The 25766-nt window shown below is 42.2% G+C and overlaps 1 protein-coding gene across 4 annotated transcripts in view; it reads left to right on the plus strand.

Annotated features, from left to right (window-relative positions):
- LOC108435120 (glutamate receptor ionotropic, kainate 2-like) overlaps nucleotides 1-25766 on the plus strand; it is a 106009-nt gene that overhangs the window by 41208 nt on the left and 39035 nt on the right. For all 4 annotated transcript variants that reach the window (XM_037541138.1, XM_037541131.1, XM_017710718.2 and 1 more), the window contains exon 6: nucleotides 3050-3223. In XM_037541138.1, coding sequence (XP_037397035.1) covers nucleotides 3050-3223 — 174 coding nt within the window. The remainder of the gene's footprint in view (nucleotides 1-3049; nucleotides 3224-25766) is intronic.

The following is a 25766-nucleotide window of genomic DNA, read 5'->3' on the forward strand; positions in this document are numbered from 1 at the left end:
GGCTACACCATGGCATATACATCCCATATACAACACATGGTTTTTCTAAAATGAAAGTGGTATGTTTTGTTTGTTTTGATATTTAACAAAGGAATTACTATGCTGCCTTGTTAGTTTCACATGTGAGATATAGTTCTGCAAAAAATAACATGAAAATTATTCTTTCTCAACATGATTTTCCCCTTTCACCAAATCTTAATTTGGGCCCAATTAGTTAAACACAATTAGTGTTTTATTGGATTAGTTGGCTTTATTGGATTTAACCACACATATTCGTGCAGCTCTGTATATGAAACATAAAAAAATACATACAAAAATATATGTTGTGACATATCATGCAGGAGTACGACAACAGCTATGAGAAGCATGCCTGAGTCCCAGATCCCACCTCCTGGGCCCCACCTCTTGTTCCCTAGCTTGGCTGGCGGGATCAAACATGAGGCATAGTCAAGCGGCCTCACTGCAGGACAGGAGCCGGGGCCTGGGAGGCAGGGTTCGGGACTTGTGCGCCACCTTCATGCTTCTCATGGCTGTTGACATACTCCTGCTGTCTCTTGCAGCAGACGTCCTTCTCCCACTTTCCCGCCCTTTCTTGCACCTGTTGTCAGTGCCTGTGGGTGACCGGCACTGTTACATTTCTTTGTAATGCTATTCTAAGCAGGTCTATCCCAGTTTCTACACCTTATAAATATTTATGCATTGCCGTAGGCTAATATGTACATGAAGAATAATAGGTATCAACATTCGCTGATAGTTCCCCTGTCTGTGCATCCCTGTTTATGCACACCAATTATTATTGTGCAAACTGCATGCTTAAATCACTCTTGCTTCAAACATTGTTATGTGTTCAGTAATCATTAGTAGTTATGTGGTTTCTGACACTCTAAGGTATATAGTGCATTCCATTCTAGAGGCAACTGCTAACTAGTCACTGCCTTCAAAAAGGCACCTCTCTTGTTGGGCAGCAATTTAACCAAAAAGGAACCTTAGCAGGCATTGCAGTGCTTCAGACATTGGGAGACAATGCTTCAGAGCCATCATGTGTCATAACTTTTACTGCACTGTACACATTTTACTTGTTTACTAGCAGTTGTTGGTTAACTTAAACTCTCCTCAGTGTATAATGATGGCTCCTGAACATGAAGCAGCTGTTTTCCTACATCGGCATAGTTGTGGAAATTTGTGCATGGTGAAGGAGACTGCTTTAAGGAGTCTGTTGTTATATACTAGACTCGGCGCCTCAGATAAATACAGAAAATCATGACCACTTGTCACGATTCGCCCCTCCCAGTCATGCATGTGCTCTTGTGTTTACTTCCTGGTCGTCCACGTGCTTCTTTGCTTTGATTTTCACTGTCCTGCCCCCTTGTTTTGTTTCCACCTGTTTTCCACCTGTGTCTTGTGATCCCTTGTGATATATAAGCTCCATGTTTGCCCTGGTCTGTGTTGGTCTTTGTATTGGATGTATTGTATTGTATGTACTGTTTGAAATTTGACATGTTTGTATTGTTTGGAATTCTGTGTTTGTTTCGTCATATCTGTCCATCCTGCAATCCGTATTGGCACAATGACCCAGGACTGTTCTGACACTGAGTTTGCATTTGCACTTAATAAATCTTGCCTTTCTCCGGAAATGCATCCGCCTCATCATTGCTCCACGTTACACCACTAGTTTGTGAATCATTTCATTCCATTCACTGTCCTCATCTACCTTAATGAACCTGCTTTATTTCTAACACACAAAGTATAAAAAAGTGTACAAAGTGCACTCAGTAAAAAAGGAACATTTTTATGCATTTTCATCTGATTTATGAGCTCCTAGTCTGAAATTTAGCCGTCAACATTTACCTAATGTGACTATGGTAAGCACAGCAGTACAATACAAGCAGAGCAGACAAAAAATAACATTTGTCATATTTATTTTAACTTCTACATCATCCAGTACATTAAAGTATTTTTCAACTTTCAGGGAGAACGTCAGTCTACAGCACTGGTTCCGCCATGTTTCCTCCCACATACACTCGGCAAATGAGCTGCTTTCAGCTGTTCAGCACATTTTTCTCCCCATATCTGCTCCTCTTCCTCAGCCCTCAGCAAATGCCTCTCTGAATCAAATTGATAATGATTTACATACAAAACGTGCTACTAAACAGAGAACAACCAATATTTTAAACTCTCTTAAATCCCTCTTGTTTTGAGGAGCCAATGTGTTTACACAGCTAGCCCACTAGCTAAGCTAACTAATGTTGGCTTCACCTACTGAATTGCAAATGCAGCCTGGTAGGTCACGTTAGACAACAAACTGCCTAGATTTCACCACAGGAGCTATTTCTAGAGATCTACAAGCACAAATATGTCCAATACTTTATATAAATACAACAATCTATCAAAATCGTGAAGACAGAAGTCAAAAAATAACTTGCCTCCTCAGTCGGTGCAAAATAGGGGCTTTGTTCACCATGTTTATCCAATTGGGGTGAACAGTATTGTAGGTGAACAGTATTGTAGGATTGCCTTTGCTGAGGATACACATGATGTTTTCTTCAGCTTCAGCCAAAATAAGGTACCTTAGAAGGCAGCTGCCTCATGCTACCTTTCAAATGGGACAGACTTTGTCTGGGGAATGCACAAATGCTGCCTCAAAATGCTGCCTACTTAGACAGCTGCCTCCTGATTGGAATATCTCAATTCTGTTTTCAATAAAAATTTCTGCATTTTATAGACACTTTTCTCCAATTTATAGATAACAGAATGTCATACAACTTCAGAACCCACATGAACAAGTCTATTTGAAATTACATAGCAACCTGATCCAGTTGATGATCATGTGATGATGTAGGCATGCAATTTGCATATTGCTATTACTTGTGAACTACATTAGTGTCATATTGGCAGTGTAAAGTCAAAGAAGCACACTTTGGACACAAAATATGTCTTGGCTGATCAGTTGTGCCAAACTATACTTTAATATTGCAAATGCTAATTGTGGTGATTTGTTTTCTGATAATGTATATTGTTATTATTATATTGTTTTTGTATGTTATCTCAGGACCTGTTTGCATTGGACATGGAGCCGTATCGCTACAGCGGTGTAAACATGACTGGTTTTCGAATCCTAAACACAGAGAGCACTCAGGTGTCCTCTATTGTAGAGAAATGGTCCATGGAGAGACTGCAGGCTCCTCCTAAGCCCGACTCAGGATTGCTCGACGGATTTATGACGGTAAGCAAAAAAGGGTTTGTGTGGTGTGTGTGGTTAAGCCTGTGTATTCTCTTACTTTTACTCTCTTATGGGGAAACCAGTTAAAAAGTTAAACCAGGGTTTATTAATGAATTTCCACAAAGCATTTACACATGTCTTCCAGTAATATTGTGATGGTCCCTCACACTAATGTGGACATAGTACAGAAAATGAAAAAGTGGTAGCATGCTATAGCTCATGCTTTTTGTCCAAGGCTATTTTGCCTAATGAAAATATATGAGAGCTGAGACATGACAGTGGTTTTCCTGAGACCATGAGTTGTTTCTTCTGTGTGGTGTTTGGTGTCACCAAAACATAGATGACTTATAGTACAGACATGATCTCTGCCTGCTACAGCGCGTTTCTAGAACAGTCTCATCTATTCTACACTCTTAAAACAAATGTGAAAAACAGCACATTCTGTCTATGATTAGACACGTCAGTGTGTTCAGTTGACACATTTTTAAATATTTTGGTACCCAAATATGGTTAAAGCCTTTACAGATAAAAGTGGTATTAATATAGGATATCACATCACAACATATTACAAGTTAAATTCTGTTCATATGTGAAAATACAAGTGGCTTGGTATGGTTTGCATGAAATAAATCAAATAAGTTAATGAATTTCTACTGTAACTGGGAGGTGTTAGCCAGCGCGACCCCACGACCCTGAGGGAGAAGCGGCTTTGAAAATGTGTGTGTGTGTGTGTGTGTGTGTGTGTGTGTTTGTGTGTGTGTGTGTGTGTGTGTGTGTAGGAGCGGTTATTGAGGTAACTCAGTGCAGTGCTGTTTTACATTAAGGCGTGTATATAGCTTCATCTATACTGGGTTATACAGTACTGTTTATAACATGGACCACAAAGATGTGAAAAGATTGCTCTCAGTAATTAAGAATGTACTCTGTTCATGGAGAGGAGGTTTGCCTCTGTACAGTGGCATGTGTGGTTAAACTGGCCCAGGAGAGGGGAGAGCAGCGGGCACCCAATCAAGGCACACAACAGTTAGTTCTGTTATTATTATTGTATTTTTATTGGTTTTTCAATAACACGCAAATACAGAACAAAAGACAGATACATCAACAAACACTCTTAAGCCCACCCCATCGCTGTTCTAGCTAGCATACTTTATAATTCTGACTGATGCAGAGAAGGGAAGGGAAAAAAAGGGGTAAAAAAAAATAAAAATAATAATAATACAAAAAGATTGCTGCTGAATTTAGTGGGACATGAAATGTGACATAAATGGTTGCCAGCATTTATAGTACCTCCCCCGCGACCCGAACCCCGGAGAAGCGGAAGATGATGGATGGATGGATGGATAGTTGACCCTCTAGTAGTGTGTTTCATATGCTCTAGTTTGAGATGTGCCATGACTTCTTTGACCCAATTTTTGTGAGATGGCGGCTCGGCCTTCTTCCACCTGCGAAGGATCATACGTCTAGCTAGTAGCGTGGAAAAGGCTACCACTTCTGATTGGTCTGAAGTTAGAAGTATGTCTACTGGGACTACCCCAAATAAAGCTGTTAGGGGGTTAGGTTTGAAATTTGTATTCCAAATATGTGAAACGGTTTTAAAAATTCCCATCCAAAAGTCTAATAGTTGTGGGCATGTCCAAAACATATGACTAAGGGTGCCTGGATCTTTTTTACATCTAAGGCATGTTGGATCAGTATTGGGATATAATTTTGCAAGTTTACTTCTAGAAAAGTGTAACCTATGAAGAACCTTGAACTGCAGTAATCCATGTCTTACACACACTGAAGATGAATGCACCCACTGCACAGCCCTCTGCCAGGCTTCCTCTGAGATTTCCTCTCCTAATTCCTCCTCCCACTGTGTCTTTATATGATTCAGAGTAGGGGAGGCGACTCTTTGAATATTTTCATATAGGATGGATACCACTCCCCTGTCTAAAGGATTAATACTTAAACAATCATCAATCCAGTTCCTCTCAGGTGTTGTCAAGGATGGTGAGAAATATTTTTTAATGAAGCTGCGTACTTGGAGGTATCTAAAAAAATTTGATTGTGGAATGTCAAAGTCTGATTTCAACTGTTCGAATGAGATCAAACTGTTGCTTCTGAACAGGTCTTTTACACGACTGACACCCTTCCTCACCCAAACTTGGAATGTAGAGTCAATAAGTGATGGAGGGAAGAGAGCATTTGCTGTAATAGGAGCAGAAGGGAGAGCCTGTCTCATGTTAAAATGAGTCCTAAACTGAGTCCAGATCTTCAGTGAACCACTCACCACTGGATTGTTGGTGGAAAGACATTTGCTAAGCGGTAATGGGGCACAGATAAGAGAGAGCAGTGATACTGAGTTACAGGAACGTTGTTCCATCAGAGCCCAGGCTGGAAGTTCTTCATCTAATGGGTCTAGGGCCCAAAAGCCTAGTTTGTGAATATTAGCTGCCCAATAGTAGTACATGTAATTTGGCAAGGCTAATCCCCCCTCTTCTTTCTGTCCTTCTAAGAATTCCCTCCTTATCCGGGGAAGAGACCTATTCCAGATGAAAGTGGATGTAATTTTGTTTAACTCTTTAAAGAAGGCCTTAGGAATAAATATCGGAATAGTTTGGAACAAAAATAAAATTCTTGGCATCACTGTCATTTTAACTGAGTTAATCCTACCCGCAAGAGAAAGAGGAAGGGATGACCATCGTTCAAAGTCCTGACAAGCCTTATCCTGCACCGGTTTATAATTATTATCAAACAAATCTTTATAAGCAGATGTCACCGTTACCCCTAGGTATGTGAACTTATCCTTAGTTACTAAAAATGGGAAGTGCTGAAATGACGTCTGATGAGCTTTCTCATTAATGGGAAATAGGAGACTTTTAGTCAAGTTAATTTTATATCCAGAGATTCGTCCGAAATCAGATATAATGTTCAGAGCTGCGGGTATAGATGTATTTGAATCTGATAGAAAGAGGAGGAGATCATCGGCATACAACGACAGTTTATGAATTTGCCCTTCCCTGTAAATTCCGGACATGCTGATGCTATTTCTCAATGCTAATGCCAGAGGCTCTATAGCTAGATTGAAGAGTAATGGAGACAGAGAACAGCCTTGTCTCGTGCCTCTGTAAATACGAAAAGATGTGGATAGAATATGGTTCGTTCGGACCATCGCTTTAGGTGATTTATACAATATCTTGACCCAGGAGATAAAAGTTGGACCATAGCCGAATGTCCTCAATGCTGCAAACAAATAATTATATTCGATCCTGTCAAATGCTTTATGCGCGTCTAATGAAAGGATAACTTCTGGACTAGTCTCATTATTAGGTAGATATAACACATTATATAGCCTACGAAGATTATTGGATAATTGTCTACCAGCAATGAATCCAGTCTGGTCTGGGTGGATTATTTTAGACATAACTGATTCAAGCCTGGTTGCCAGCACCTTACTTAAAATTTTGTAGTCGCAGCAGAGAAGACTGACTGGACGATACGATTCACATTTAAGTGGATCCTTGTTCTTTTTAAGAAGAACTGATATTACTGCTTCTGTCATTGTTGAGGGCAGGGCTTCCTTTTCTAATATCTCCTCAAAGACACGACAGAGGAGAGGCGTTATCTGAGTAGAGAATGTTCGGTAGAACTCAATATGGAACTCATTTGCACAGGCGGTATGTTTTCAGGAAAGCGGAGCTCGAGTGCCACTGGACTATGGTCTGATATAACTATACTTTCATATTCTACTGAACTCAGCAATGAGAGCAATTTTCTATCCATTAAAAAATAATCAATCCTGGAGTATGTATGATGTACTGAGGAAAAAAAGGAAAATTGTTTCTGAGTTGGATATTTAAATCTCCAAGGGTCAATCATTCCATATTCCAAAAGAAAAGAATTAATACACTGAGCTGATTTACTGCCTATGTTCGTTCTAGGGCTGGAGCGGTCGAGTGATTGGTGTAACACACAATTAAAGTCACCTCCTAGAATTAAGCTGTGAGTATCTAGTTGAGGGAGAAGAGAAAACACATCCTTAAAGAACTGAGCGTTATCCCAATTATGGGCGTATATGTTATATCTATATATCTACAGGCAAATTAAACAGCTTCCCCTGGATGATCAAGTATCTTCCATTTTTATCAGTGATGGCTTTTGACTCCACAAATTGAATGTTCCTATGTAACAGAATGGCCACTCCTCTGAACCTACCCCCACTCCCTGAGTGATACACCTGTGTGAACCCTCCCCTTTTCAGCTTTAAATATTCTTTATTTAACATATGGGTTTCTTGCATAAACACAATTTCACTCTTCATCTTCTCCAGATGTGTAAAGATTTTGTTGCGCTTTACCGGATTATTTAACCCCCGAACGTTCCAGGTTACCAGTTTTGTGATTGCCTTCTGTGTCTGGCTACTACTCATCATCCCAGAGTATAAAAACGTGTCTTGGGCTCCACTACTGCGGACATACAACGCATCTTAAAATCTAAGTATCCTTGAGGTCCTACCTTGCAACAAATATTCATCCAAAAATTAAAGAAAGAAAGAAAGAAATAAAAAGACAGAAAAACAGCAAAATTAGGGGGCTTGGGGAAAGAAAGAACTCACTAACATAACCATTACACACTACCAACTGCTGAACAGTCGAACACAAATCTCTTCCAGCAGATTTTCTTGTACTGAAAGCTTACCATGTAGGCCATCCTCCTCAGAACTACACTATCATCCCTAAATCAGTTGTTCACAGTATCGCTGTACTAAATTTTGCCTCTTGTCCATGTAAGGACTGACTTACTAGGTTTGATTCACGGCCCTTCTCCGTGATATGACGGTATGGTCCATCTCCACCTAAAATACGGTTGATGTCCATCAGTCCAGGACTGAGTTAGCCAGTCGAAAGACCTTCAGTGCTCCACCACAGACTGGATATCCCTGGAGCTACCTGGCACATCAGCTAGCGGCGTTTGGGTCGAACTTGCCATGTTGCTCCTGATGAACGCCCTCGCCTTTTCTGGGTCTTCAAAGCGGACCTCTGTACCCTCCGATGTGGTGATTCTCAGCGTTGCCGGATACATCAGCCCGTACCGGACCCCTTCGCAGCCCCGGAGCAGGCTCCAGATCTCATTAAATGCCGCACGCCGTCTACTCACGGTCAAAGTGAAGTCCGGGAGGACGCGGATCCTGCCGCCGTCAGCCGTTGTCATGAGCCTCTTTTCAACCGCCTTTCGCAAAATCGCCTCTTTTTCAGAGAAATAGTGACACTTTACCACTAATGCTCGTGGTGGCTGATTTTCCTCCGTCGGTTTACTTCGGAGAGAGCGATGTGCTCGGTCCAGGAGTGGGGGCGTCTCGAGGTTAAGAACGTCTTTTAGGAGATTTGCTACAAACTGAGTTAGCTTCTTGCCCCCTTCTCGGCCTTCTTTCACCCCCATAATTCTCAGATTGGAGCGACGTGATCTTGCCTCTAGGTCCTCACATCGGTCTTTTAGTGTAGCCAGCTCTTTTCTCAGGGTTAGCATGTCCTTTTCCACACTAACAATGAAGTCTGAGTGTCCACTCACCGAGGCCTCCAGCTCCACCATGCGAGTTTCAGTAGCCTCCACCCTGGTTTTCACTTGCTCCAGCACGTTGCCTAGCTCAGCTTGTAATTTTCCGATCTGGTCACGGAGCTCTGCGGCTTGTGCTGAGGCCTTCTCGTCAATCTTGGCCAGCAAGTCGACCTTCAGCGCGCTGATCGCTTGCAAGACCGCCTGTTGTTCGCTAGCGGCCGCCATGGCCTTCTTCGTAGTTGACCGAGGATCCGCGCTAGCTTCGGCTTCTGTGTCTTTTTTTCCGCGTGCTTGGGGCATCTTTTCTGTCTACCAAACCTTTCACTCTGCACAGAGACGCTTTTTAGTATATTTTACTAAGCATTATGCTGGTACTGAAGCTGAAAGTTTGAAAATTGTAGTTCCTCGGAGGAGCTCGCCTCGAACACGTCTTTACATGGCGCCGCTCAAGCCGGACTCACAACAGTTAGTTCTGTTGAGAGAGAATGATTACAGTATGGTGTTAACAGAGTGCAGCAAAGATTCTGGCAGGTATAGATTTTAAAGGCAAACTAAAAGGGAGAGCTAGAAGGTAAAATGACATGAGGGCTCCCTGAAATGTCTCTGGGCCTCCACTCCACTGTCAACAAATTTGAGCGAACTCGTGAGAGCAGCGGGACGACAGCACCAACAATCCTAGTTTACCACAATACTCTATGACCCCCAGATCTACACTCTTTATCTAACAGGAAAAGCATATTACCAAAGGCTTGACAAAATGGGTAGTCATAATTTACTTGAAACATCTGCTTCCACCACCATCATTTGCATTTCTCATTTACAGATGAACCAACTTTTCCAGCTCATCTAAACAGTAAAACATTTTTTGTGATGCATTTGAATAGACAGGCACACATAGTCTAACACACACAGAGACTCACTAGTTTATACATGCACAATTTGGCTGTGTTAACACACTCGACACCCAGCCTCTACAGGCAGCCGATCCTTTGGCCAAAATCTCCACATGGTGTTAGCGGTAATGACCGTTTATCATCATTGCCTCCTGCTCTCTCACTCTCGAAAAAAAAACCTCCCTGCCAAAAGCATGAGGACCTGTCGAGGAAGGGAGGGAGGGAGGGAGGGAGAATGGAGAGAGAGAAAGTAGAGAGAGAGAGAGAGAGAGAGAGAGAGAGAGAGAGAGAGAGAATTGGATATAAATAAAGGCTTTTCACAGTACCTTCCCAAGGAGAGTGTGATAAGGTGATTTTAGAGAGAAGCCAATAGAGTGAGGTGGCATTCCAGCAATGGTCAGATTCAAGGTCTTTATTTTCTAATTCAGTTAGTGTGCTTTCACTAGCCAGTTTCAGCAAACCATATAGACAGAGACAGGCTCTGTACCGACTTCAATATAAGCACTCAAAGGATTCAGATATTCATAACTGTTAGGAAAGAAAAAAAAAACTTCAAATGTCAGAATGTCTCTGCTGCCTTGCAAGAATTTTTATACCAAGGTGCTTTCAGAAAAGCCAGCTTGTCTGTTCAAATGAGGTAAATAAAGACATTATGGAGCATATTAGGATATCACCCTCAATTATAATAGTAATGGAGTAATCTACGGAAAAATGACAAGCATACATAGCCTTTCAAGAATATCAAAAAACTTAAAAACTTAAATATAGAACAGTAAAACACTTTGTGACTATAAATGCAAATGGGTGTGCAAAACAGACTTGGTTTATTACTATAAGAGAATCCAGTAGGAGGATCTAAAATATGCAATATAATCATGTAAATGGATTTCCCCCCCTTTTTTTAATTGAATAGTTCTGACAGCATTAGAGGATAATTTCTCCTGTGTTCTTTCCTTCTTTCTGAAAGGTTGTGGCATGTTGCTTGATTTGATTTAAGGCCCACTCAGAAGGGCACAGTATGTAGAGCAGCTCAGGTAGAATTGCATCTATCTGGGTACAGTCTAAACTATTGTTGAGCTTCTCTATCTCCAGGCTTGAGAATTAAATGTTTGTCAATCTTGGCTTATTCAGTAGGGGGGTTGGGTCACTCAGAAGCAAAGCAGTATACTCAAATACAGGTGTTAAGCTGTTTTTAATAGCGGTTTGATTTCAAATTCAAAGAACTGTTATTCTTCTTAACTATTCTTAGTATTACTATTTGTAATCCAAATGCAAACAACCAAAGAAGCAAAGCAAAGATGACAAACATGGCATTCTAAGAAACCAGTTTAGCTGTTTCATATCGCTAAGTGGATTTTATACTTTTGCACAGGTTGATTGTGTGTTTGTGACAAAACACAAAGCAAGAAAACAAATCAGAAAAGCACAATGACTGAAAGAAAATAGACAACAAATGGTAAAGAAGAAACAATCGAGGAAAGGTAGTATTTCAGGAAATCTTTGATTTGCAAGACATATCAATGAAAAAAGTGCTGACTTGTTTCAATAAATAAATAATGGAGAATTTGTCAAAAAAGAGACGGTCCTATATTTTTTAAAAACAGCAAGTTATTTGCCTAGTTAGGTAATGCAATTATTAAATCATAAACCACATGTTCCATAAGCTTAGTCCCATTATGCCCAATATTTCATAATGTCTGTCTTTGTTGGAAGAAATGAGAATGCTTGAATTGCCATCTGCATTTCTGAAAAAATACCAATCACATTCTGATTACTTGTATTATGATGTTTCTTGTAGAAATAAATATTTTCTGCTACATCTAAAATCCAAAGCACTTAACATGGATGCATTATTAAGAACAGTCATCTGTACCTTACAAATAATTTTCCTAATGACCCTGGTTTTGTGGCATTAATTAAATTTAATTTTATGTTTTAATTTGAATTTAATGCTTTTTTTCATGAATCTCTATATGTAACCAATGTTCTGTAACTGATGACCACTAGTGGTGTTGCAAGTACTGTGGACAGAACCTGAGGCATCCATACAATGCAGAAAATAGAGAAGGTACTGATTAAAAATGTAAGCAATGTGTTCATTTTCAGGGTGGCACAGTGGCGCTGTTGCCTCACAGTAAGAAGAGTCTGGGTTTGATTCCCTGGCAGGGCAACAAGGTTCCTTTCTGTGTGCATGTTTGCATGTTGTCTGTGGGTTTCCTTTGGGTGTTCTGCTTTTCTCTTACAAAACAAATGCTGAATGAATGAAATTACAAAATACTGTGTCATTGTCCTTGACTGAGAGTAAGTGGAGCATGTCAGTAATGGCAAAAAAGCATAATAAATAATGTGTATATGTGTATGTAATATATTAGATGTAGTGCTGGACCCCAGTTGGTCTTAGATGTGACTGTGTATGTCTGTGTGTTTGCCCTGTGATGGCCTAGTGACCTGTCCAGGATGTTTCCTGCCTTCTGCCCAAACTCCTGCAACCTAGCATCACTAATCAGCTCTCAAGATCAGCTTAGTTAGATGAATATCAGCTGATCATATGCAATCGCATATTGGTGCATAGACCGGCAAGCATGCCTAATGACAGCAGATAAACAACTGGTCTGACTGGGAAAGGGCTGCTGTGGCAGACAGAAAGTCGCACCACCTGAACTGGGCATAGTAATAGTAAAAGCAAGCAATATGATAGGCTGATTAACAAACTGAGAAGAAACTTTTGCAATAAATGTAGGGCTGGGCCATAAAGTCACACCCTTGTCCTCAGGATACCATCACATGCATGGAGGGCTGATGCAGAGAGAACGTAATTCACAGACTTTTAAGCTGTTGCGATTGCTAGAAGAACGGCTGTTTAAGCCACTTCAATTTTTCACGCAGGCCAGTGCAAATGGAACATTGTACAAAGAGGCTAACACCAGAGGCAGGTCCCAAGGTGGGCTAGTGGGTTGTTTCTGTGGGTATAGACATCTGGTTCTCTTGAGGAAAGATGTGACAACCTCATGTGAACCTAAGTTGCAACCATCCTCTTGTACATGATGTCCAGATATTGCTGTCATGTTTATTTTTACTGTTGTGAGAAAGACACTTATCCAGTGAGCTCTGTAAGTAATCCAGAACCATGAGTAATGGATCTTTAATTGGGTCTGTAGCTTGAATGCAATGCCACTGTGAAAATAATCTCCACCTATGCGAATACATGACACGAGTGGTAGGTGCACTGGCATTCAGCAGCGTGTCTCATGCTTGATGTACACTCCATAAACTGTGCTTTGGCCTCATCAGCTTTTGATGGCCTGGCCAGGGGTTTAGCAATGTGTCACCCCTGTGTGGCAGATGGTCTGGCCTGTTTGGGGAGAGATGAGGCTTCCCTGATGGCCATGATATTTGAAGGGTAAATCAGGGTCTCGCTGGCCAATGGGGGCAATCAACAGCACTCAATGTTGCTATTGTTGGAACCTGTATTGTTGGCCAGAGGAGTGAAAACGGAGGAATAGCATATAACAGATGATTGGGCCAACTGTGTGCCAAGGGCATTCTGGCCCAACGGGGCACTGCTGTCTGCTTGGCCAAACAAGAGAAGGTATTGGAAGGTGTTGAATGTGCATTTGTGAGCAGTTCCACCTCAGCTCTGCCTTACATATCCCATATCATCTGAACTATCTCTGGATATAATATCCAGTTTCCCTAAGAAATCTGCTCATAGCTTGAGCTTGCTGATGTGATACAATTGACCCACCTCTCCCTTATGCCTGTTTCAGACACCACCTCAACCAAGGCAGGTTTCTGGGCTCTTTTGGTGGTCAAAGCCATCTAGTATCCTTAAGGAAAGATTTGACGTGTTTGTGGAATGCAATGTGCAACCATCTGCTTGTACGTAGGAAGCATCTATGGCGTTTACCTCGCTGCGTAATGTGATCATGCCCAATGAGAAAATTTAAACAAGAAGCTGGCGAATAAGAAACAGACTTAAGTTTCCTGTAAGAAGATGCTAGTTGTGAATATCCTTATGGAATTAGTAACTGCTGTAATTTATCTACAATGCATTTTCCCATTAACAATCATTGTAAATAAGTGAATATAACTAGAACATCAAGTTAAATTCTCTGTTTAGGCTATTGAATAAAACTAAGCTTAATATAAAGGTAGAGAAATCACCAACCACATGGTCAAATCCACATTTAAATATCACATGAACATAAGCATGGATTGCTGCATTCTTACCATTATATAACCCTGTCCCACTTTCAGAGAGCAATATTCTTGAAACAGTATAATTTTGCACAGTACCTTTTTTGAACAGTCTCTCTCTAATTGTACTGAATGTGGTCCAGGAGCCATGTTGACTGCCACAAAATACCACCGTCACTGATGTGCCAAACTGGACCCAACACGGCTTCCATGTATGTATATCTATGGTTGATATTATATCTCGATCTGCCTGCATATGCAAAAGCAGATTTTATATTTTTTATTTATGTACTTTATTTTCGAGAATCGAGAGACTGTACTAATAGTTATTTTATGCTTAGTGTTTATTACAGTGTGAACCATACTAGACTAATACGTCAGGCTTTTTTTTGATGACCATTCCTCATTAATTTAAGCATTTTAATAGCAAATACATCAATATTTGATATGTATACATGTATACACCTGTGGGTATGATTGAAGGGAAGAGAGATTACATCCAAGCACATCCAAGGCGTTCACAGCAAGACAAATGTTCTCTCAGTGTTAGCCTGTTATCCATGTCAGCTCCAGTGTGTTTATCCCATGCTAAATGAGGGATGAGAGAGAGAGAGAGAGAGAAAATGAGAGAAGAGGGAGAAGGATCTGGCCATATTCTGCTCCTCCTGCTGAGTGTGAAATAACAGACTAGCCACCTTTACCACACACTCACAAACATTGTTTTTATATAATGTCAGGCATGTACCACTGAGCACCTGAGAATATTATGCTTTAAAGGGTATTTGTCTAGTCAGTAGATGCTTAGAAAAAATGGCATTATTGCAACAACCAAATCACATCAATAAAATATATAGTCATTTTACATATGTCAGTGCTATTGTTTAGCATGCCCAAACCATCATAGCAGCCCAATATTAATTTTAGAATGTACAGTTATAAAGTTAATTGTAGTTATTGGCTGATCAGTACCTTACCTTAAACGTATGTTTAATCAAGTGTGTTGGTGTTGAAATTTAAGAAATCCAGGTGCTTTCTGGAGGCTTTAAGGCGATGTCTAGAATTAATTCTTCAAACTAGCTCACAAGATATCAATTTTTACAAGCACATTTATTAGGAGGATAAATGGTTTAAAAAGATGTGCCATATACTATGAATATGTAAGTACATGTATACTAGTATAATAGTATGACCCTTATATAAATTACATATATGTAACTACTTATATGTAGTTTGACCCATCCATCCATCCATCCATCCATTAGCTTCCGCTTCTCCGGGGTTCGGGTCGCGGGGGCAGCATCCTAAGCAATGAGGCCCAGACCTCCCTTTCCCCAGCCACTTCCACTAGCTCTCCAAGGGGGATTCCGAGGCGCTCCCAGGCCAGCTGGGCGATATAGTCACGCCAGCGTGTCCTGGGTCTTCCCCGGGGTCTCCTCCCAGGTGGACTTGCCTGTGACACCTCCCGAGGGAGGCGTCCAGGAGGCATCCTAACCAGATGCCCGAACCACCTCAGCTGACTCCTCTCGATGCGAAGAAGCAGCGGCTCTACTCCTAGTCCCTCCCGGATGACCGAACTTCTCACCCTATCTCTAAGGGAGAGTCCAGACACCCTGCGGAGAAAACTCATTTCAGCCGCTTGTATTCGCGATCTTATTCTTTCGGTCATTACCCAAAGCTCATGACCATAGGTGAGGGTGGGAACGTAGATCGACTGGTAAATCGAGAGCCTTGCCTTATGGCTCAGCTCTTTCTTTACCACAACAGACTGGTAAAGAGCCCGCATCACTGCTGACCCAGCACCAATCCGCCTGTCAATCTCCCGCTCCCTTGTACCATCACTCGTGAACAAGACCCCAAGATACTTGAACTCCTCCACTTGAGGCAAGAGCCTATCCCTGACCCAGAGAGGGCTCTCCACCCTTTTCCGCCTGAGAACCATGGTCTCGGATTTGGAGGTACTGATTCTCATCCCGGCCATTCACACTCGGCTGCAAACCGATCCAGCGAAAGCTGAAGTTCGCGGCCTGATGTCCCCAATAGGACCACATCATCTGCAAACAGCAGCGATGTAACCCTGAGGTCACCAAACCGGACACCCTCCATCCCCTGACTGCGCCTAGAAATTCTATCCATAAAAATTATGAATAGAATCGGTGACAAAGGACAGCCCTGACGGAGTCCAACTCTCACTGGGAACAAGTCTGACTTACTGCCGGCCATGCGAACCAAACTCCTGCTTTGTTTGTACAGGGCCTGAATGGCTCGTAGCAAAGAGCCATGTACCCCGTACTCCCGAAGCACCTCCCACAGAATACCCCAGGGAACACAGTCGAATGCCTTCTCCAGATCCACAAAGCACATGTGAACTGGTTGGGCAAACTCCCATGAACCCTCCAGAATCCTGGAGAGGGTGAAGAGTTGGTCCAGTGTTCCACGACCAGGGCGGAACCCGCACTGCTCCTCCTGGATCCAAAGTTCAACTATAAGCCGGACTCTCTTCTCCAGTACCCCTGCATAGACCTTACCAGGGAGGCTGAGGAGTGTGATTCCCCTGTAGTTGGAACACACCCTCCGGTCCCCTTTTTTAAAAAAGTCTGCCAATCCAGTGGCACCGCCCCCGATGTCCACGCAATGTTGAAAATGCGTGTCAGCCAAGACAGCCCCACAACATCCAGAGCCTTGAGGAACTCAGGGCGGATCTCATCCACCCCTGGAGCCTTGCCACCAAGGAGCTTCTTAACTACCTTAGCGACTTCTGCCTCAGTAATGGACAAGCCTATTCCCATGTCCCCAGACTCTGCCTCCTCACTGGAGAACATGTCGGTGGGATTGAGAAGGTCCTCAAAGTATTCCTTCCACCGCCCAATGACGTCTTCAGTCGAAGTCAGCAGCACACCATCTCCACTATATACAGTGCTAGTGGCACACTGCTTTCCCCTTCTGAGTCGCCTGACGGTTTGCCAGAATCTTTTCGGAGCCGACTTAAAGTCACTTTCCAAGGCCTCACCAAACTCCTCCCATACACGGGTTTTTGCCTTGGCAACGACTGAAGCCGCAGATCGCTTGGCCTGTCGATACCTGCCAGCTGCCTCTGGTGTCCCACAGGCCAACCATACCCGGTAGGACTTCTTCTTCAGCTTGACGGCATCTCTCACCTGGGGTGTCCACCAACGGGTTCGAGGATTACCGCCCCGACAGGCACCAACTACCTTACGGCTACACAGCTACAGTCAGCCGCTTCAACAATGGAGGAACGGAACATGGACCATTCTGAGTCTATGTCCCCCACCTCCCCCGATATCTGGTCAAAGTTCTGATGGAGGTGTGAGTTGAAGATCAATCTGGCAGGTTCTTCTGCCAGACGTTCCCAGCAAACCCTCACTATACGTTTGGGCTTGCCTGGTCTGACCGGCATCTTCCCCCACCACCTGAACCAACTCACCACCAGGTGGTGATCAGTTGACAGCTCAGCTCCTCTCTTTACCCGAGTGTCCAAAACACATGACTGCAAGTCCGATGACACGACTACAAAGTCAATCATTGAACTGCGGCCTAGGGTGTCCTGGTGCCATGTGCACTTATGGACATCCTTGTGTTCAAACATGGTGTTCATGATGGACAAACTGTGGTTTGCACAGAAGTCCAAAAACTGAACACCACTCGGGTTCAGATCAGAGAGGCCATTCCTCCCAATCACACCCCTCCAGGTCTCACTGTCATTGCCCACGTGAGCGTTAAAGTCCCCCAGTAGGACAATAGAGTCTCCAGGAGGAGCACTTTCAAGCACCCTTCCCAAGGACTCTAAGAAGGCTGGGTACTCTGAACTGCTGTTCGGTGCATAAGCACAGACAGCAGTCAGGACCCGTTCCCCAACCCGAAGGCGTAGGGAAGCTACCCTCTCGTCCACCGGAGAAAACCCCAACATACAGGCACCGAGTCGAGGGGCTATGAGAAAGCCCACACCTGCCCGCCGCCTCTCACCATGGGCAACTCCAGAAAAGAATAAAGTCCAGCCCCTCTCAAGGAGATTGGACCCAGAGCCCAAGCTGTGTGTTGAGGTGAGCCCGACTATATCTAGCCGGTATCTCTCAACCTCGCGCACCAACTCAGGCTCCTTCCCCGCCAGTGAGGTAACGTTCCAAGTTCCAAAAGCCAGTTTCAGCAACCGAGGATCAGAACGCCAAGGCCCACGCCTTCGGACACTGCCCGATCCACAAAGCACCGAACCCCTACTACTGCCCCTCCCATTGGTGGTGGGTCGATGGGAGGGGGGACTCATGTAACTCCTTCGGGCTGGGCCCGGCCGGGCACCATGAGTAAATGCCCGGCCACCAGACGCTCGCTGGCGAGCCCCTCCCCCAGGCCTGGCTCCAGGGTGGGGCCCCGGTAACCCTGATCCGGGCAGGGTACACAAATCCTGTTCTTGTCTTCTCATAGGGGTTATTATGGATCACACTTTGTCTGACCTGTCACCTAGGACCAGTTTGCCATGGGAGACTCTACCAGGAGCTTTTGCTCCAGACAACATAGCTCCTAGGATCATTCAAGCACGCAAACCCCTCCACCACGATAAGGTTGTGATCCATGGAGAGGTGTAGTTTGATCCAAATATATTATATACAATAGTTCTAAAAGGTTTGTGAACCTCTTAGAGTGCTCTGAAATTCCATGTAAATCTGACCCGACTTTTGTTTAAAAAAAGTGGTCCAATATTAAAAGTCTTTGTTGGCATAAGTGTGAACATCTAGAATTATCACTTCAGTATAATGTATAAATAGGTTCAGGAAGTGTAATCATTCTGATAACAATCAAGCTTGACTTTAGAAGGCCCTGCCCCATTTTTAAAACATCAACCTGAGTCTTCACTATTAAAATATGGTCACATACTCAGAGGAGCAACATCTAAAGATCTGCAGACCTCTCTTGGACTGGCTTATGGCAATGTTCCTGAATCCACCACTCACCAAGAAGAAGATGTACTGAAGGAGTGTTTTATGGACTGACAATACAAAAATAGATCTTTTTGGCTTAAATGATAACTTTATGTTTGATGAAAGAGAAACATTGGACCTAGACAGCTTGCCATCATTTGATTTGCAATTTCTACAGAAGAATGTCAGGGTACCCTTCTGTGAAGTGAAGCTGTACAGGAAGTGGGTCTTGCCGTAAGACTGTGACTATCCAAGTGTATGTGTGGGACTGATCAACAGTTACACTAAACATTTGCTGAATCATTATTTGCTGAATCAAACATTGCAGGGAGTAAAACATAAAACATGGCCTATGCAAAGGTTATGTCACATTTTGTATTTTATTTATTGTCTTAATAATATTATTACGTATATGATATATACATATAAGTTCTGAAAATGTACAAACACAACACATACACACAAACAGACATAGACATTGACTCAGAACCTGATCTGCCTAGACACACACAAACACACACACACACACACACACACACACACACACTGGTCTGGCACAGTCATGGCTGCTGGCAGCTTGGCAGCCTCTCCTCTCGTTTGTTCCGCCCTAACCAATCGCCTCTTCAGGGCTTGCTACCGGAGAGGCAGGGTTGCCATGGAAACCGGTGCTGACATAGCAGTGCTAAGTTGCTGCCGTATGGCAGTAGGGCTTTGGCGGGATGAGGGTTGCCACGGCAATTTCAGCCCATTCGTCAGTGTCCTGTGATTTATTGCTGTCTGGGAGCGACTGAACAATAGAGACAGAGACTAATAGGGATGTCTGTAATTTCGTCATGGGAAACATTAGAAAAATGACTGAAATAATTGGGTTTGCAGATTTTATAATATGGAAAATACTTTGAGGAGAAGGATTTAACAACACTGTTGGTGTGTTGTGTTTGAAGTATCTGTGATATGAACTTCACATGATAAAATGTACAGAAATAAGAATTCTCAGAGGAAGAGAACAGGACTGACTAATAATGTACATAAATGTTTTTCTGTGAGAATACACATTAAAATACATTAAAACTAGTAAAATGGTGTCACAGAAGAGTAAACACCAACTCTGATCCTGCAGATCTACTTTCCTGCAGAATGTAGTTTCAACAACAATCTGCCACACCTGCTCCGGCTAATGAACCTCTTCAGTAGTCTTTGGCTGAATCAGAAATTTTTGATTGGCTGGATCAAATGTATAGACCTCTGAAGCAGTATCATCAATTTTAGTTGGCCAAATTAAGAACTCTGGATCTAAGCTGATTCCCTATGGGAAAGAAAATTACGCTCAGTGCTGCTATCTCTCCCTGTGGTAAGAAAAACATTTTTATAGCTGATATATTTTGTCCTGTGAACATTTTTCTCAGAATGTCACTAGATCCTTTGAATTACAAAGTCATTAAGGATTTAAAATATGACTATTGCTACATGCAAGCTTACACTCCTGAGCACGGAACAGAAGATAAGCATCTTCACCAGAGCAGCATCCTTTGTGAAATGTGGTACTTAGGTTCTTTGGCAGTATTAGCCTACAGTTTGAGTAATTGGTGTTGATAAACACTGTATTTCCAAAGTATTCACTCACCCATCCAAATCATCAAATTCAGGTGTTCCAATCACTTCCATGGCCACAGGTGTATAAAACCAAGCACCCAGGCCTGCAGACTGCTTCTACAAACATTAGTGAAAGAATGGGTCACTCTCAGGAGCTCAGGGAATTCCAGCATGGTACCATGATAGGATGCCACCTGTGCAACAAGTCCAGTCGTGAAATTTCCTCACTTCTAAATATTCCACAGTCAACTGTCTTGTATTATAACAAAGTGGAAGTGTTTGGGAATGACAGCAACTCAGCCACAAAGTGGTAGGCTATGTAACAGAGCAGGGTCAGCGGATGCTAAGGCGCATCATGTGCAGAGGTCGCCAACTTTCTGCAGAGTCAATCACCACAGACCTCCAAACTTCATGTGGCCTTCAAATTAGCTTAAGAACAGCATAGAGGGCTTCATGGAATGGGTTTCCATGGCTGAGCAGCTGCATCCAAGCCTTACATCACAAAGTGCAATGTAAAACGTTGAATGCAGTGGTGTAAAGCGCCGCCACTGGACTCTAGAGCAGTGGAGACGTGTTCTCCAGAGTGACGAATCACACTTCTCTGTGGCAATCCGATGGACGAGTCTGGCTTTGGTGGTTGCCAGGAGAACGGTACTTGTCTGACTGCACTGTACCAAGTGTAAAGTTTGGTGGAGGTGGGATTATGGTGTGAGGTTGTTTTTCAGGAGTTGGGCTAAGAACCTTAGTTCCAGTGAAAAGAACTCTTAATGCGTCAGCAGACCAAGAGATTTTGGAGGGCATACCAGTGCACAAAGCAAGGTCCGTAAAGACATGGATGAGCGAGTTTGGTGTGAAAGAACTTGACTGGTCTGCACTGGTCTGAGTCCTGACCTCAACCTGATAGAACACCTTTGGGATGAATTAAAGCAAAGACTGCGAGCCAGGTCTTCTCGTCCAACATCAGTGTCTGACCTCACAAATGCGCTTATGGAAAAATGGTCAAAAATTCCCATAAACACATTCCTAACCCTTGTGGAAAGCCTTCCCAGAAGAGGTGAAACTGTTCTATTTGCAAAGGGTAGGCTGACATTATATTAAACCCTATGGATTAAGAATGGGATGTCACTCAATTTCATATGAATGTGAAGGCGGACAAGTGAATACTTTTGGCAATATAGTGTATAATGGTGTTGAGGTATAGTATAGCATTAGTTGCATTTGGATCAGATGTAAGGTGGAACTAAACTATGCAGGAAAATAGAAGCGTGTAGTGTATAAAAATCACCTGTTGTCTGTTGCATCAAGCACTACAGAGTTTAAGATTGTCTCTGGAAGCACTATCAGCAAGGAACTTTGCGATCACAGTTTCATGAAATGGGTTACCTTGGCCAAGCAGCTGTACACAAGCCTAAGATTACTATGCACAAGTTTCGGCTGGAGTTGTGAAAAGTTCATCTTTTATATGCATTATCCCATATGGAAGGAAGAAATTCCATATTTCCTACTATGGCATCGTCCGAGACAAAACTATAGCTTCCTTTAACTGGTTTTGGACTGAAGTCTACACTTTCAATTTGCATTCAATCCATATATTACTTATTCATTTTTTTGGAAGATTGTTGATTTAAGAATGGAAGAGTAGATAATGGTATTCCTGATATGGAGTTTTGTTAAATAGAGACCCATCTGTTCTCTAAATCATTGACCATCCATGCCACTGCTGCTCAAAGCTGGGCAGCAGAATAGTAGAGTTTTAGGTTGGGCAAACTCAGACCTCCTTTCTCTTTTGAGGACATTAACACTTTCTTGGTCTCCTGTTTTGCTGAATAAATTTTGATATCCATTTTCCTAGCAATCTGAATGTAGACTGTGGTATTAAAACACATAGAGATTGAAATAAAATCAGTAGTCTTGGTAAAATATTCATTTTTATTTTCTCTGTCCTGCCAGCAAGTGATAGGGGTAGTGTATCCCATCCATTTAGATCTTTTTTATTTCTTTAATCAGTCATAGTTGGGAAGATTGTGTAGTTGGAAAGGCCATTCTACAGCTACCATTATGGCTTCAGGTTTATTTGTATTAACCTTACATCCTGACATTGCACTGTATTCACTAAGGCTACATTGAAGGGCAGATATAGAAGCAACAGGATTTTCTAAGAATAATAATATATAATTTGCAGAGCCAATTTGTGTTGATCATTGCCTTCATCAGTTATTCTTTGTATGAGTGGGTTGGCTCTTAGTAGTTCAGCCAATGGTTCAATACTAAGTGCAAATAGAGAGGGTGACAGTGCAGTGAACAATGCTCCAGGGGGGAAAATTCTGATCAATGTCCATTTACCCTAACTGTAGACCTAGGATTTTTATAAAATACTTTAATCCAATTAACAAACGTTTCATTAAAGCCCATATAGCTGAGGGCCTGTTCCAGGACAGTCCAGTTGACCCTATCAAATGCCTTCTCAGCATCCAAGCTGAGAAGCATAGACAAAGTGTCTCTCTCAGCTGATTATAGGTTCAAGGCTCTTCTAATATTGTCATTTTCATGTTGATTACAAATGAAACCCATTTAATCTGGCTTTATAAGTTTATTGATATGTTTTTAAATTTCATTTGCTATAATGGAAGTCACAATTAAGATCCACACAGATTAAGCTAACTGGGTGATAAGACATGCACTGAGTTGGGTCTTTGTTATCTTTTGGAATAATACTTATTATTGCTTCCACCCAGGATACAGGCGGATCTCGCTCTGTTAGGGCATAGTTATATACGCTATATAAATCTGGGGTTATCTCATTTACAAAAATTTTCTACGGAAGCCATCTACCCTTGGGACTTATTATTTTTAAGTTTAACGATAGCTTCTTTGATTTCTTCTTCTGTAATAGGTAGTGTGACCATATTGGCCTCATCTACTGTTAGTCTAGACAGGCTAATTGAGTCAAGGAATCATTTAATCTTTTCTTTTATATTGGGTGCATCTTCCTTCTTATACAGCATTCTGCGGTATGAATACTTCTGCCAATATATTGTATCAAAAACATGTCCAGACTACAATAGCTGCCGTGCACCTGTGACATAAAGGTAAAGTCCTTTTCTCTAGGGTGTAGATGATGGCAGATATCCACCAAGCCCAATTCATCCATCATTGTCAAGAAAGAGATATATTTTTTTGGACAAAGAACCTACTTCTACTGGAAGTCTATCCATATTTTGTCTCAAAACACAGTTGAAGTCCCCACCTATCAAAATTCCCTCTGCTTTATCTGCTAATAAAGTTGCTAAATTCTTAACGAAATGTGCACAATCATCATTTAAAGCATATAAATATTGTTGTTTTAGTTCCTCCTATACGTATCTATCCTCTTTATCTCCAATTGTTTTTTCAAGGTTAAAAGGTTAAAAAGACTGATTTCTTAATCAGAATGGCCCCCTTTCCCCCCTGTTTTCAAAAGAAGCCCTATATACCTGATCCACCCATTCTCATTGTTATTTTAAATGTTCACTCTCTGAGAGATGGGGTTCCTGACTCATAGCTACAGAACAATGTCATTTTTAAGTTGGCAAAATATTTTTTCCTCATAATTGGACTGCTTATCCCCTTTACATTATAGCTAATACAGTTTAACTGTTCATATATTACACTGTACTTTTCCTAGCTTGTATTAAGCCATGTAGAAGTACAAGATAATCCTAGCCCTTCAGTAGTCTCAAGGTAGAAAGAACTAAACAAAAGCATACAACAAAGTAACTAAGATAATGCAAACAAAACAAAGTGAACTTCTACATACCCAATTGGTTTTTAGCACCTAAACACACACACCAGTTCCCGTTGTGATCTGGGCAGGGGAGGGTGACTGCTCCTCTGGGGGAATTGCACATAGTGTCTGAGCCACCATTGTCCAGCTCGGAACGGTCGCTGCTCACTGCGCGGGTAAGTTACTCGTGTGACGTAATAGTTCCATCTGTTACAGTAAAACTTAAAGGTTATCCTCGTAATGCTCATTGTTTCAGCCTTCCTAGAATACTAGGCATACAATGAGGTCACTCAGCTCCATTGAAGAAGGCCCTAACATCCGTGCCAGTAAACACCGCTGGATATTTTCCTCGTCTCCCTGCTGTGTTGCTACATCTATACTGGGACAGCTCTTTCTCCATCTGCTTCAGCTTGTCCACTCAAACCTGCATGCCGAGTTCTTGAAGCTCCAGAAGGGCATCTATGAGGGTTGGGGAGGTCTGCTCACCAGATTCCATGACCATTTTTAGCTGTGCCGGGTAAATGCACTTGGCCTTGATGCTTTTCTGCTTTAGCTATTTAGGTACCTCCTGCACCTGTGCTCTCTTCTATGGAACCTCTGGGAAATTTTAGTTTGTTTGTGACTTTCTTGATTCTCTGTCCTCAATTTCTCCAACTCACCTAATATTTTCTGGCTCACATATGCTAGTGTTAGCCGCATCGTTCACAGGAGGTTGAGTTTGTTACTTCAAGTTTTCATTTATCTCTTTTACTTTCTCCTGTTTACTTGCGCCCTTAGTGCTGCACGATGATGCCTTTGTAGATTGTGTTGTTATGCTGCATTTTTAGTCTTTTTGTTAGGAGATTTTTTGTTAGTTGGACGGAGCTTAGATTTTAACCTACAGCCTTCAACATAACGTCACCAGAAGTCCGGGCTGTTTTAATCTTAATTTTAAAATTTAATTTTAATGCTACAGCATGGAAAGATGTTTTACACAATTACATGCTTCCAATTTTGTTGCAAAAGATTAGGGAACGCCATTTCCTGTTCTAGATTGACCAGACTGATGGAAGTTTCTGGAACGCAGCTTCTCCACTACAGATCACATCCAAATCTATATGAACTCTAATTGTTTCCACTGTTGATTATACACACCTGAATATATTAGAACTGCGTGGATGTAAAATTGACTTTTCAATGTTTAACTTATAAGTTGTCTGACCAGTGGTAGGATGGTCCCCCCTTTAGATGTGAGTCTTGGTCCTCCCGAGGTTTCTTCCTCCTCCAGCTCTGAGGGAGTTTTTCCTTGCCTCAGCGCTCACGGGGGTTCTGTATATTCTGTATATTATGTTCAGTGTTTTGTCTGATTCTCTGTGCTGTGATTCCCATTTTTGTAAAGCTGCTTTGTGACAACATCAGTTGTAAAAAGCGCTATATAAATAAATTTGATTTGATTTAGCATGCCTGTGCCCTTGTATACGAAGTGAGACCCATAAAGATTTTGTTTGATGAGTTTGCTGTGGAGAAGCTCTATTGGCCTGAACACCTTTGGGATGAATTAGACCATTGATTGTGAGCCAGGTCTTCATATCCAACATCAGTGCCTGTCTCAAATGCACTTTTGACTGAATGGTCACAGACTTTCACAGACA

Source organism: Pygocentrus nattereri, chromosome 1, assembly GCF_015220715.1.
Source record: "Pygocentrus nattereri isolate fPygNat1 chromosome 1, fPygNat1.pri, whole genome shotgun sequence".
Taxonomy (NCBI): Eukaryota; Metazoa; Chordata; class Actinopteri; order Characiformes; family Serrasalmidae; genus Pygocentrus; species Pygocentrus nattereri.